The following is a 15,688-nucleotide window of genomic DNA, read 5'->3' as shown; positions in this document are numbered from 1 at the left end:
ACCAGGCTGAAAGTATGCTTAGGATTTCCAGGAACAGGGCATCTTCTCTCACACCTTCAGAGACCAATGGTCAAATGCGAGAGAAAAAGGCCTCAGACCTCTATCTCGGAAAATTAACAAAGGTAAGATTAGTCCAGAAGGAATAAAAAGGGACCTACTGAAGGGTGTAAAATGAAGGCATTCAATGAAATGAGATCAGAGAGCAGTAAAAAAATTCCATTAATCAGAAAAAATTATGTCGGTCACTTCCTGAGAAACACACCACGGTTTTTGCATCTTTTCATAATGCACAGCCTAAAAATATTATTGCTGCTGCAACTGTTAACGGAGACAGAAGAATGGCAGTCTGTGCTGGAGGCAGCAAAGGGAGCAGGGAGCCAGGCTGGTAGGTATGTGCTGGGGCCCCGCTGAAGTATGTGCTGCTATGTGCCATTCCTGGCAGCCCACCCAAGGAGAGCGGGTGTGCTGCATAGCCAGAGGTGATGAACAGATGAGGAGGTCTGTCAGGAAAACTTCCACCCTAATGCTCCCTCTCTGCAACTCCCTCCTGACACGCTGCAGGCTCAGATCCTTGTCCCCTGCCCCCTTTTCCCTTAGGCTTTAATTTTGCTTGTTAAATTCTCCTGTCAGGGGCAGGGAAAGATAAATTATGTGGATAAAAGTGGGGGACGAACCACTTCAGCAAATAAGATAATGGAATGAGCTTAAAAACTACCTTCCTTCTCTCCAGAAACTCACCACTGCCACCTGGTAATGGACTTCTACATTTAGGATAAAAACCTGTCATTCTTGTGGTCATTGGGAAAAGTTCCACCTCTGCTCACCAGTGGATCCACACCACACCTCTGCTGTTAGGGAAGGAAGTTTCTGATGTAAGAAAGAAGAGGCTGCCAATTTTGTTTACCTGGGCAGAATTTGCTGTGTGACAGTCTTTGAACAGTCTGTCTTAGGAAATAATACAGCCCAGAGGAAGTTACATTTAGTCTCGACTTCCTTCGCTTATAACAAAGAGCTATGTTTAAGACATTCCTACCCTAAGTTTCAAAACTTTCAGTGGATTTCTCAAATAACCTCTTCCTTCACCACCATTTTAAGAAACAAAATGCACCTGAAAATTCAGGACCTGCTCGTTCAGAGCCCTGAATACTCTTAGAAGTAATACTTATGACTGTGTATTTGGGTCATACTCAGCAATCTCAAAGCCCTAAAACTGCTTAAATAGGAAGCTAATAAGACCAACAAATAAAAAAAATCAAATTAGAACAGCAGAAGAGCTAAAACAGTCCCTCCTCCTGCATGTAAATTAACTTCAAAGATCTCACTTTCAAAAGAACTAAATTCCACTTTTCAAATTTTGGAAAGAGCTAATCCTTGCAGACTCCTAAGACAGCATCACACTTGAAGTGTTTGAGTAAAACAACCAACCCAGAGGTATCAATGAACTGCTTTAGCTGGCAGAATATGACAGAAGATGAGACAGGAGAAGGTACTGATCTGCAAAACATGACTTTCTAACTAGAAGTTTGTCTTGAAGATACAGGAAATGGTTTACTCTCCCTCAGCAGCCAGGTTGTTTTACCAATACTGGGCCTCAGAATTATGGAAAGATTGACAATTACCTTGTAATGACTTAAGCAAAGTGAAGGAAGAGCAAAACAAGGTCAAGAGCAATCCTTTTTCAAGTCCCTCTGTGAAAAATTCACTATCTAGATGAGAAGATGGTAGTATCTGTGAAAAGTAAATGCAGCACTATTTTATTGCTTTTTAAGTTTTGCTAGAAAGCCATCAAAGTCGGCATGGACTACTTGTTTAAACAAGTCTGAGTAAGACGGAGAGAGAGGAATGTGACTGTAAATAAAGAAATCCATACATACATACGGACCACCCACCAAAACTGCCATGGTTCTCTGATTCCAAGTACTGAGATCAAAGTATCACCCAATTTTGATTTTACCTGGTGAAGCTACACAAAGCCACTAGTACATGCTCCTTTCTAACAAAAAAGGATTTCATTTCAGTGTTTGCTAACTTGTAAGTGTATCAGTCATATATGTAGCTCTGACATCAATGAGTACCAGTATACCAGTATAAGTCTCCTTCTTTGCATGTTTCACCTCTTATACATATCCAGGGCTACTGCTGTGTTCCAGCAAAGACAAATTACCAAGTGAGAAAAGTTTAAGCAATTCAAACCCTAACTTCTGGACACTCATGTGGGTTCCTACACATATTAATCACTGCCTTATAAAAGACTGCTTTTATTCTGAATAATATCAACATGTTCACACAGTAGTATAAAATGTTGAAATCTCACAGAAAAGTTTTTGTTTGCCATTTTGCTATGCAGACTTTGTTTCAAAATTTCAGTCTCAGTCTGTAGCATGGCAGTAGGCAAAAATAAATTACTTTAGGACAGGCACACATAAGTTACAGTAGCAATTACAGCAGTTGTCGCACATATGTTCCAAAGGCAACCTGTCACATTCTGATGTTGAAGAGTGAAAAAAAAAAAAGAGCAAAATTTCATCAGCTAATAGAGAATTAATACTGGAATTAATACTCAATAGCTCAGCAGTCTGATTATAACAAAATGGCCCATTTGTGTTATGAAATGTATTTAGGCTGATATAACTTCTGTAAAGCAAGTACTACAGGGTCTGATGACCCCCAGTGTCCTGTTAGCTGCTGAAGGTACCTCTGAAATTGGGCCACAGACATAGGAGACATAAATAACTTCTTCCAGTAGAAGAAATTATATACTACCAAAAGTATTTCACACACCTAGCTTAGTCTTTACCATGTGAACCTCACAAGGCTCAGCAAAGCCAAGCACATGGTCCTGCACCTGCATTTGATATCCCAGTCCCAGCCCAGGCTGGGGATGAACAGATCAGAGCAGCCCTGTGAGAAGGACTTGGGGTGCTGTGGGTGAGAGGCTGGACATGACCCAGCCATGGGCACTCCCAGCACAGAAACCAAACGTGTCCTGGGCTGCATCCAGAGCAGCGTGGGCAGCAGGGGAGGGAGGGGATTCTGCCCCTCTGCTCTGCTCTGTGAGACCCCAGCTGGAACCCTGCATCCAGCCCTGGGGTCCCTGCACAGGGAGCACATGTAACTGTTGGAGAGGATCCAGAGGAGGGTCACAAAGGTGATTAGAGGGATTGAACACCTCTCCTGTGATAAAAGGCTCAGAGAATTTGGATCGAAGTTTCTTGGGGCACCTTACAGCAGTGTCCCAGTACCAAAAGGGGGGCTGCAAGGAGGCTGGAGAGGAGCTTTTCACAAGGGCATGTAGTGACAAAACAGGGGGAATGACTTTAAACTGAAATAGGGTAGATTTAGATTTGATATAAGAAAGAAGCGGTTTTTAAAATTTGTGTAGGAAACACTGTAACAAGTTACCCAGAGAAGACTAGTTGAATATGTCCCTGCTCAGGAGGGAGGTAGGGGAAGGGTTTGGGCTAGATGACCTTCAAAAGATCTGTTACAACTCAAGCTATTCTTTTATTCTATAAAATAGAATGATTCAGTATCACATGATCTGTAAGAAGAGACATCTATGTTTTGGCAAATCAGCAGAGCTAAACATTGCTAACCATTCAAGACTACATATCTAGGTTTAGTTGCCACAAGCATCTGCTAAACAGTAAAAAAAAAGAACAATGAGGCCTTTACATTCCCTATTATTCACTACCAAATTGGCTATCGAGAAGGAAATGTAAACGAATTATTAATGCTTATTAGTAACATAACTGCAATCATGAACAGTTTACCATTTGACAGTTTAATCCGGTTAAATCTCTGAGAACAGCAGTAATTGCCACATGTACTAGGTAAAATTGCAGCCCTGCTTCCTCTGGGTAGCCAAGGGCTCAATGAGAATAAAAATCAATGGAGAACCAGGCTAGAAAAGAAGAAAAATAACTACTTAAATAGTACAGTGGTCTATAGTGCTATAAATTGCTTGTGTCAGGGGAGAAACTCCCAAACCTTTCTTCAGTCTCCACTTCTAGAAGAAATCCTTCTCCAATACCATAGATATTTCATATTTCTGAAGATATATTATCACAAACAAATACAAGAAGACAGAGAAAGGGAGCACAAGTGATGCATGGTTCAGCACACAAAATTCATGTTTTTTCTCTAACCATGTAGAACAACATTCTTGAAGTTTTCTCCAAGTTTGCTAAAATTACTGGGAATAAGGCAGTAAAAAGGGCCGCAGTAACCATTAAAATTAAAAATGCATCTGCAATGCTGTCATTAAACTTGGAGTTTTTAAGAGCAGCAAACTGGACAAACATGAATAAAAGCATAAATTGCTGCTGAGCCTACCCCTCTTGACTTTAGAACACAAATCCTCCTGGAAACTTGTTTCTACTTAGTTACATATAGCTTGGGTTTTGCCTTCTACTCAGCTGTGGTTGATGTAAAAGCTAACAAAATAGGATATAAACTTACTTGGAGTGAAAATGCTCTTAAAGCTGGAATAGGAATTAAGGCAGCCATAAAGAAAGCAGTAACATTGCTGATAGATGTAAGGGCTACACTTGCTCCTGTTCGCTTCAGACATTCACCTGTTCTGTCCTGCAAAACAAACAATGCACCTTAAATGTCAAGAAAATATGATGATACCCTGCAAATGAAGGGGTCATCCTACAGACATAACACAGTAGCAATGAAAAATTGCTACAATTAAATTCTGAATATAAATTTGTATTTGAGAGTATGTGAGAAAATTATAAGCTAAATTTACCATTCAGTAGGAACACAGATGAAGTGTTCAAGTTTTTTGGGGGTAGAAAACATGATTAGAGTTGATTCTAGCTTCAGAACACAAACTAAATGGGTACTGACAATACATCAAATACATCTGCAGATCAGAAGGATTTAATCTTTACCAGTGGAATCACTTGGTGTTCTTGTTTTTCAGATGAAATAAGCATGTATTAACAGCGGAGAGGCATAACAAAGCTACATATCTTGAAAAAATATGTAACAAAACAAACAAAAAGAACACCACCAAGTCTAGGGACCACACACAAAACCCACCAAGAAATCAAGATAAATACACAACCCTTTCCTAACCCAGTGGGCTATTATGAAGCAGATAGAGATTTTAGTAGAGTGAGGCTGTACTGCCTGCATACAAAACCAGGTGGAAAGAGCACATGGAAGACTGCTTGTACAAAAAAAAATCAGCAACTATACACTAGTTTTAGATGGGATGTAGTTTGGATGTGAAACTTTGGACTGAGACTAAAAATACTAATAAAAGTAAAGGATCATGAAAGTGATGACACCTTAGACTTTCTATCTGTTATATGTTATATGCTTTGAAATGTCATAGTCAATTATAAACTTCAAAAAATAAAAGCAAGAGAAAAATACAGAAAATAACTCAATTTTAGGGCCATAACAAATATGTAAAGGTAACTGTCTTCCCTCTCTTTCCCTCTTACCTCCTGTGTGTTCTTTTATTGAAGCAATTTTATCATTTATTGTCAAGATTCCTATTTGAGTTTACTCCTAAATTTGCATTAACTTTCACTGAAATTTTTCGCAGAATTTGGATTATGGAAGTTATTATTTATGTAACAGCATATAAATTAAAATTTCAAGACAAAATAAATCAAAACACTACCAAAAAAAACCCAAAAAAAACCCCAAAACCAACAAGAATGTGAACATTCAAAAATGCCCTAGGACACTATGAATTGCTGTAATTTCCTATCTTGACAGAAGTAAGAATTTCTAGACCCTAGGAAAAGCTGTTGAGAAAAAAAAACAACTCCACTGATTAATTCTGGATATGATTATCTGTTACTATAATAAATTTCTTGTTTTATTTTCCCACAAATCTCCATTTTGTCATTACCTCAAACGGAATTCTCTTATTCTGTCCTGTTTCACTAAACGCATGTGCCAGAAGGAAAACATCATCTACACCAACTCCAAGAGCAAGAAAAGGCAAAACCTTTGGGAAGAAACAAAACAAAACAAAACAAAACCCAAATAGGTCATGCAGCTAGCCATTAAATACCTAATTCAAGCAACTTTTACATTACACAACTTGTACACTACACAAATCCAAGGGTGAAATGAAAATGGAAAGGATGCAAAACAGGTATTAACTTTTATTCTGGAATGCAGCTAAGGAACTTAAAATATATCATTTACAGGTACAAATTCTCACCAGAAGTAATTCAAGTTTTGGATAGACAAATATCTGATAATAATTCAAGTTACATTCAAAGTATTTTCAGAATTTGAACATCCTGGTATATTCAGATGCAAAAATAAATCTGCAGCTCCTTGTGTACTTAGAATGCCTCCACTTGTATTGAGACAAAGAATAAACAAACAACACAGAATTATACAGACTACATAATACCTGTTTTTTTTCTTCAATATCACCTGGCAGCATAATAATTTAATTTATCGCAGCACAAGCTATGAAATAGGAAAATAGCACAACTAAAAATCTAGAGCACTTTATTTCTCAAAGATTCACTTGTGTTCATTCATTAACAGAGTACTTGCAATTTAACAGCAGACTTGTGTCTTCTAAATACCTGAGTTGTGGCGGCATTAAAGGAAATTCCAATCAATGAGCACAGGCCCAATCCTGCAGCCACAGAGAGTGCAACCAACAAGACTCCTGCCAGCCCCACAGCACCCTGAGACTTGGCACAGTCCCACCGCAGCATCGTTAAACAGGCATAGGCAAGCTAAGGAGAGGAGCAGGGAGGGGAATTTGAGGGGAAAAAAAACCCAACAAAATATTAGAATGGATCCTTCTCCAACAGCTGTCTCTCCCCACCCACCCGCAGACCCTTACACAATTTTAATCAGAATAGGCATGTCACAGAGGTTACAATGTGGAACAGGTGAGAAGCCTGAGGTAAAGTTTACAAACAGTAGTTTTTATTTCAGATATTTGTAAAATACTCTGGACTACTAACTGGTAACAATAAAGTATATTTTTAAGCCTTGCTCTCCTACCAAAGAAAACTAAATATTTATTTTATTACCATTAGTAAGTAGCCACTAGCTACTCGGATAGCACTGACATCAGAAAATGACTTCAAGATGTCATCCAGGGTGGTCGTAGTAAAGGAAAGCACCTTCTGAGTAGAGTTTCGTGCAACACTTTGATGAACAACCTATGAAAAGAAAAATAAATCTTTGTGTGAATGAAGAATTTTTCCTTTTATTTTCATTATTTAGTCAAAAGAAGTAATCACCATCTTCTAGAGCACACAACTGAAATCAAATCCTTAATGTCCCTGCTGAAGCCCATGCCCTACACAGACATTAAGCTGATGCAACACAAGCCTGTTTCATGATTTTCTTCTGGCAAGCTGCTGATTATGAGACAGAATTTGCACTCTTCAGGAAAGCTTACTGCATGCCCAGCTCATTACAAACACTTAACTTGAACCCCTTCCTGTAACTCCTCAACACAGTACCAGTTTTGCATTTAACCCCAGGCCAGCCATCTCCTTGCCCCTCCCTGCCTGGCCATGTGCAGCGGTCAGAAAGAGCACAGTGGAGGGCAGGGTTTGGGACACAGAGGACAGGCATTGTCACACACCCTCTCCACCTGGGCTGCTGCTGAGAGAGCAGCCCATGGCTGGCTAATGTTTTCCAGACACCTTTAGAATAACCATGCCAACCCAAAACTTTTAAATACCAGCTAGCTCTTTGGTTTCTTCTCAGGCCCAACTAAGCAAAATTGTCACAGGCAGCAAAAAGTAAAACCTTCATGGTTTCTCATATGGGAATAACTAAATAGCTTCTTACTGGGGAAAAAAAAATAAACCAAAACAAAACCACAAAAAACCCCCAACCAACAAACCCCCAAATGAACCCTTAAAAACAGGGAGGCAATGACTCAATTCTGGTTTAAGTGTCTTCCCTAAGGAAATATTGCAAAAACTGTGACAGAAGGTAGTAGATCTTAGTACGACTTTATAGTATAGCATCCAAGTTATTTTCAATTTTACCTCAACATACATCCTCTGCCAGGCTTCCAGAATTGCTGCTGCCTTGTCCTCGTTCCAGTTGATATGTGAAACATATTCATACCCCTTGAAATGTTCATACATTTGCTTAGGGGTCATTAACTGAAACATGGTTTGCAAAGCCTGGGCACTGTGACATAGAGAGAAGAGAGAGGAGAAAGAGGCATAAACTGAATATTTTCATGGCATGGAGTCCCTAATGCAATTCTAACAGCAGTCTGCTTGAGTTCTTGATTTTATAGGGCACATGCTTGTATTAAAACTGAACAGAGTATAATTATTCTGCTGTGTATCTGGTGCAGCTGTACTGCTCCATGCAAGCATTGAGGCTAAATCTGTTTCCACGATGTTAATAAGAATTTTGACATTATTTTCAGTAGGATTAGTTTCAGGAGAAAAGAGTAAAACCCTACAAGCCCATTATAAAGATCATGCTTGATAAGACAGATTGCTGTGAGGATGCCACAGGAACAGTTATTTCTAAGAAGTCTTGTAAATGCTGGCAAAATGTCATTATAAGACCTTGGTCTTTTTCATCCCTTGGAGAGAAGCAGTAGATTAAACTCCTCGTGCCTAATAAGCTGTGTGGAGTACACAAAGGCACTCCATCCTGAATTTCTACAGTATGCAACTCCATCCAACAATTTTCTTATCAACTAGAAGTAACCATTTTCTGTTTCAATAGGAAAGTGCCTTACTTGGCTCCTTCTAGAGAGACTTATCAATGTATTGTGCAAATGCTAAAAAGGTTAAAAGTTGCCTGTAAAAATTATACTTCATTTTGTTTAGTATATCCTGCATTTTCCATAACAGTAAATTACACAGTTTTATTCCCACACTAAAGTCCAGTGTTCTATGTCTTCGTTCAGAAGTCTAAAACAAAGGGTTTGAGCTTGTTTTACTGCTCAAAGCTGTATTAACAATACAGGCACATAAGAGTAGACTATTCTCTGTATTGACCCTGAATAAAACATTCAGTGGATATTTTGGAATTCTGAGAGAAGTTAAATGAGTGAGTACATTATTCGTATCATTTTTCTTCCGTTTTCTTTTGATCATATTTCAAAATGTGATCAAAGGTGCTCAGCGCTTTACACACTGTTCAATGCTTTACATATACATTCTAAACAACAAAGCTGGAGTAAATGCTTTCTTTCTGAGTGACATACACCATCATTCTGAGGTTAGAAGCAGAAATGATGGCACCACCTTAAGTTTAAACAACAGCCAAAGCATTCTTTTAAATTCTGCTCTTTTGAGACATGTCACCCTAAAGCAAAATTTATAATACACATGAAGGGCAATAGAGTTTGCATCATCCTCCTACTGTGTTCCAAAGAATGAACCCTAGCAAATTAAAACTGACATTTTCTTTAAATAATTTTTTACCTGACAAGTTTACCAGAACTGTTCTTGACTGTACCACCTATAATCAGTTCCTCCTGCCAATGCATGTATTTTCTTGATAGTCCATAGCATCCACCACTCAAAACAAGGGCTACATCAAGAGGCTAGAAAAAGTTATAAAGAAGCAGTTAATAGGTTTCATAACTTTAGACAAATTCATACCTTAATTCAGCACCCAATGAACTAGAATCATGGATGTCAAAGACCATCTGGGTAGCCTACTAGAAGAAAGGCATTTGACAAATCAAGTTAAGAAATTACCCAGATGCTTGTTGACCAGATGGCAATTTCTCCAAAGTCTAATGTGACTGATAAAGGGATATATAAATTCAAGGCCCATGACTGCAAATTCATCACAAAAATAAAAAAAACTGGCACTACTTGAGGAAAGGCTTTTCTGCATGGCATGGGGATGCAGCAGCAGCTGTGTTCCAGCAGTGGCTATTGTCTGTCTGAGGCACAGGTTTGCTGAAATGGCACATCACCGCAGTGCCACAGCTGACAACTGTACTCTCACTCCAAATGCACAGGATTAAGCATTGCATCACACAACCAGGCAAAATCCACGACCGTGAGCTAACAGCAGGTAACAGGAACAGAAAAATGACATCATGCAAGAATACACACTGTATATTGCCTGGAAGAAAATGGTATTTTATTCTGTTTGACCTTCCCCCCCCCCGCCCAACCTTCCCCATCCCCCAGCTTCCTTTGAAAAGACATGCACAAGGACAAGCAAACTTACTTTGGTGGAATTTTTATTGGGAGCTGTGATTGGGCAATCGGGATCAGCAGGATTCAGGCAGGGTCGATCCATATAACCATGACCAACCTCTGCTTTATTCAGCATTTCTTCCCAGCTCTCCACTTGGTAGTTTATTTTCTTTAACTCTTCCAAGAATTCTAAGGGGTCAAAGTTGATCCACTGCAAAGGAGGCTTCCCTCTACAACAGCAACCAGGAGAAAAAGACACATAGAAAAAAGACAAAAGAAGTTCTGAAATAAATACTTTAAAATTCATATTTGAACAAATTTAACTGAGTTATTTTCTGCTACAAGCTAAAACTTTTTCTGGTAAGGCTGTTTCATAAAATATAAGGCATGTTTTAATTAGATTTGTTTATGTACTTTTCTTGCAGCCCAGTTATAATTTCAACAAAAATACTTGGTTCTTACAACGTTATCTTATAAAACTGGTTAAAAATACTTTCACTTACAAACAAAGGAAAACAAATTATCAAGAACCTAAATAACAAAAAAGCAGCCAACTGCTGCTTCAAAGAATTAGGGGGGAGGGGAGAGGAACAGAAGAGAGGGGGCTGAGGAAAGAAAGCCTTTCTCATAGTATCAGATTACTTCTTGCTAGTCTAATAATCATCTTGCAAATGTAATCAATCAATATAACTGATCTTTGTTTATCTGTAACAATACTGTGCTCCTTCAAATGCCCTGGCAGCTTGACTATCAGCCATCAAGCCTTCCTGCTACCATGGCTGTCACCACTATCACTGTCACGTCTCCCACCCCCCACTTCTGAATTTGTGATGTTGACAGACCAGAAAGGCTTTTGACTGCCTTATTCTGTGGTTCAAACCACACTGTATCTGCTTAACCAGGCTTAAGTCATTATTCTGAATCTCCCAACCAGAAAACACAAACCCCCTTATTTCCCCATCTAAAACTGTACACTAAAGGTTAGGAGATGGCCATTGCAAATTGCTTTTGCAGAGACATGCAAACCAGGACAGAAACAATAACTCAAATGCTAACTCTTGCATAATTAACAGAAAATGCCTGCACAGATTAACAATTAACTCTTTAAAGAATTCAGGGCGTCTAATATCACACTTGTAAACTGTGAGAAACCACCCATAAAAGATACTATATGGTTTCTTTAACGGTCTCTGAAGCAAAGGATTTGTTCTTTATTCCTCAGAAAGACTTGGGAGTTAACTCAAGTAATTTTCTTAGGTCTAAAATTCCCAGACAACCAGTGTTTTTGTATTTTATGGGGGGAAAAAATCCACCAGAAACAACTTTGTTCCAGGAGAAAAAAAACAACAAAAAAAACCCAAATCAAAACCCCCCCCCCCAAAAAACGAAAAAAACATCAAATTCTGAAAACTTCAATTCAGAATTTAGATTTTAATTTGCATGCTAGCAGCACAGGAAAAATAGCAGAGTACTGAAAGTGAGGTTTACTAATAATCTAATAGAAACAGGTAAGGCTTGTGTTAAATGAGAAAAAAAAAATCCATGCCATTTTTTTATGTAGAGACACTACATTTTATATTTTAGTTTTCCTGTTAAATTAGAATCTGAATACACAACAGAAATGCAACTGAAAAGTTGTATACAGTTATACAATTAAAGAGTCAGACCAGAAAGTTATAAAAAAATCCTTACAATAGATAGGCAGTTCCTGACTGTAGCTTTGCTCCCTCCCAGAAGCAGTCCAAAGGAGTGATAATTAAGCAAGGATAAAGATATTCTATGATCTGTCAAAATCAGAAAGAGGAAAAACACAGTCACACCAGAATATAATCAAAGCAGCACAAGCTGAATCATGAAAATACACAAAAATTGTAATTAAATGCCTGCTACACATACCTGGTCCATGTAACCTGCTTCTGTGATGAGTTCTCCTGATTTGTAACACAAATGTTCCAATTTCCACTGTCTGTAAGGAATATCAGGGACAAGTATTTTCTTCTTGCACAATTACTGAGAAGTTATTTTGAAAACATCATTTTAACAGTCTTTTATAAATGTGACTCATATACACACACTGGCCTGAAGCAGCAAATCACTGAGTACGGCAAATTTTCTTAAATATAAATATATTAGATTTTACAAAAAAAAAAAAAAAAAAAAAAAAAGGCCCTTCTTAACCTTTATTTCAGTTGTTTCCATATTCTCTGTAAAACTCACTTAAAAAACAGGAGGTGCTTTTGTATGTACAGGCCAGTCAACACAAGTTAATGGGACAAAAACACATCTTGTATTTTTGTCAGTCTCATTTATATGAGACTGCTTGTGACTTAAAATATCACTTAGTGACACCAGTAAGAGAAAAGCCACCTTTGAGCTCAGAGGACTCAAATACAGCCAAGACATGCAGAAGAAAATAAACCATTCCTATTTCAGCTGTATTACAACTTCCACTACCATGGCTTCTAATGACTTAGACAGAGCACGAGCTACGTAAAAGAAAACTGGAGCCTTAACAGTAGCTCATGAAGGAACCAGCTGGGTGTGCTGAAAAGATCTGCTGAAAGACAGGGAGCTTTGTGCCTCACAGGCAGACTCCTAGGCACATCACTCTGTAGTAGTATCCCTGGAAGAACCATTTTTTCAGGGAGACATCCTAGCCCTGTTCTGTACCTTCCTGAAGTACACCATTATTATCTTTCTGTTGGACAACACACAACACTCAACCACCAGTATGGGGCCACAGACACTCTTTAAGGCACACTCTGTTGTCTTTGCTGTTAAACAGCTCTTACTCCACCCACTGACATTTCCAACACATCTGCATTTCCCTTCACAGTCAAACTATTGGAAGAACACTAGCCTGTGCCACTGTTCACAGCCATTACGTACCTCATTAAGATACTAGCAAGTGAATTCAATGATTTTCAATGTTAGGAATTCCACCCATAAGGTTCTATGTTTAAGACCACAGACATCATTCCTTTACCCAAAGAAATGCTGCATGCTCTAGCTCATCTCACATGGGGTACTCTCAGAATCCCTTCTAACATCACTTACCCCATCTTATATGTTAAATGCCAATTTATCACAACTTGATGCTGTGGCATGATAGCAATCAGAAATCAGTGACTCTCAAATCAAAACACACCCCTGAGGGAAAGGCTCAGAAGCGCTAACCATTTAAAAACACGTTGCAGAAAGCTTGCATCTATTTTTCAGCTACTATATACGGTAAAGAAAACTTTTCATTTTCCCCTCACCTGTTGTACATATAGACATGTACTCTGCTGGCCTGAAGTGCAGACTCAAGGTGCTGCCGGAGTGCTTCTGTTGTTAGTACATTAGCACCATCTTCCTGTGGAGTCTGGATCATGAGCTGGGGGTTGAACATGGCCTCTTCTCCAATCTTCTGCCGCGTGTAATTTAACTCCCGACTCACTCGTCCACCAACTGATGGATAAATATTAAGCACTTTGCATTAGCCAGTAACCAATAACCTGCTTATTCTGCATTCTCTTAGTGAACACTCTCCAGCCAGAAAACCCTGGCTGTGTGCAGGGCCCATTCTTTCCCAAGCTGATCACAGTAACTCTTAAACTAAGAGCAGCTTTTAGTATCTCTGAAAAAAACCCCCACATTCCTCCTTACAATACCTTAACTGCTACTATACTGAAACATTGATGCATAAACCGGAGCCTCTGTTTTTCTACATTATAACCAAATCCCATGTGTAAAAATTTAAAAAAGAGAAAGAAAAAAGGAAAAACTTTACCTGGCAGACCAGAAGAAATACTGTTACACTTTCTTACACTTGTATAAACAGTCTGCTCCAAAAGCACCTTTCAAGATAAATAGCTTTAATTTACACTCTTCTACTAAATAATTTGGCAAAGATAGAAGGCAAATGTTTCTCTTTGGTTTAAAAAAAAAAAAAAAAAAAAAAAAAAAAAAAGGGAGAAGGGAAAGAGTAAGTGAGCAGAAGTATTTCTTTCAGCTTTATTAAAAAAAAAAAAAAAAAAAAAAAAAAAAGAAAAAATGCCAAGTACATATAAAGAGATGCAGTTTGAGTGTAGCAGAAAGGTCTGTCTACAGCTAATTTACCCCAGTGGCCCAATACCTGGCTTAACGTGCTGTGATGCAGAAGATTGTTCATGTGCAACATCTGTTTCTAAACCCACATGAGCCAAATGGTGTGCCCCATATTAAAACATGGTAGGGGGAAAAAGAAGAAAGAAAAAAAAAAAAGAGGCAGAGCGAGACTGCAGAGTCGACAGGCTCTAGAGGGAGCCATACACAATTTGCCTTGCCAGAAAAACATTGCATAAGAATGGAAAATTGTCTTCCCTTCTACAAAAACCCCAGTCAGCTTGAGTTCATATACTTTATGTAACCTCCTCTGTAGTCTCCCTAGCCAACACACGTGGGAGGCAATGTCAATTAATTCAGCCTATTAGCTGAATCAAGACCACATCCAGATGAGGAGGACAAGAATGTAAATCCAAGCTACAGATCTGGTCCAATTTGTTACATTTTTTCTCAGTCCTCGTAAGCTTAACACTGGTGATCTGAATTACTGCCAAAATTGAGTTCTGCAACAGTGTGAACAGAAATTAAGCGCATATATTTATTTCTTCCTAGGTCATATAACAGAAGACTGATCCCTAACCAGTTGGCAGAGTGGGAGATGAGATTCCCGAGCCCTAACAGGGACATACTTTTTCAATCACTTTGGGCCCTCAACCCATCTGTAACACCCCTGGGGCTAAAACGACCACCAGGCAAGAAGCTGGGGTCCTGCATGCATAAAGCTGTCAGAATGAGACCCTCAACAATTAAACCATACAGACATTCTGGCACGAAGCATTGCTTAATTTCTTATTCAAGAATTCTTTGAAGAAATAGTGTTTCTACAACACCCCCAATTTTTTTTTCAGCCTGTCACATGTGGGATTACCTCCTTTATATCATGTAACAGAGACTAGCACACAGTACACAAAACAAAGCAAAAGAATCTAAGTACAACCTTTTACCTAGAGTCCCTTTAGAACTTTTTAATATCACCCTTACTACAGCGACAGGAAAGGACATACTATCATTGAGACTGCATTTGAATGGTAACAAAAAGCTATTGCTAATTCTTATCAAGATTTAAACTCTAAAAATATTTTCATTCATCAACCCCATGTTTATGCTCACTACTGTCTCCCCACAGTATTCCACCAACCAGTAGTCCTTGATATTTGAATTTTACTTCATCTTTCAGGAATATGGGAAATAAGGGAGCAGACTTGTCCTCATCTGAATGTCTTGTAACCAGACCTTTTTTTCACAACCCTTTACAATGCAAGCGCTTCAAAGACAAAATTACTCTCTCCCTCTTTTGTCTCTCAGTGCCAGTCAAGACAATAAAGCCCCAATGTTATGAGGACTGTGGAATCTACCATAAACTTCTACTCCCATTCCACCCACACTTTCCTTTTGAATTTAACCAGAACTTGAACCAACAAATCATACTTCATGCAAGACAAAGGGCATCAGAC

General features: G+C 38.7%; 1 protein-coding gene across 1 annotated transcript in view; it reads right to left on the bottom strand.

The window, feature by feature from the left end:
- PTCH1 (patched 1) overlaps positions 1–15,688 on the bottom strand; it is a 67,853-nt gene that overhangs the window by 29,655 nt on the left and 22,510 nt on the right. The window contains exons 3-12 of the mRNA XM_056514116.1: positions 13,409–13,598; positions 12,045–12,114; positions 11,841–11,932; positions 10,180–10,378; positions 9,417–9,538; positions 8,010–8,157; positions 7,035–7,166; positions 6,576–6,731; positions 5,879–5,977; positions 4,462–4,587 (exon numbers count right to left, since the gene is read on the bottom strand). Coding sequence (XP_056370091.1) covers positions 4,462–4,587; positions 5,879–5,977; positions 6,576–6,731; positions 7,035–7,166; positions 8,010–8,157; positions 9,417–9,538; positions 10,180–10,378; positions 11,841–11,932; positions 12,045–12,114; positions 13,409–13,598 — 1,334 coding nt within the window. The remainder of the gene's footprint in view (positions 1–4,461; positions 4,588–5,878; positions 5,978–6,575; positions 6,732–7,034; positions 7,167–8,009; positions 8,158–9,416; positions 9,539–10,179; positions 10,379–11,840; positions 11,933–12,044; positions 12,115–13,408; positions 13,599–15,688) is intronic.

The sequence above is a fragment of the Oenanthe melanoleuca genome, chromosome Z (assembly GCF_029582105.1).
Source record: "Oenanthe melanoleuca isolate GR-GAL-2019-014 chromosome Z, OMel1.0, whole genome shotgun sequence".
In the NCBI taxonomy this organism is placed as follows: domain Eukaryota; kingdom Metazoa; phylum Chordata; class Aves; order Passeriformes; family Muscicapidae; genus Oenanthe; species Oenanthe melanoleuca.
Note: the sequence above shows the minus strand (reverse complement) of the source record. Positions and strands in the feature narration are given on the sequence as shown.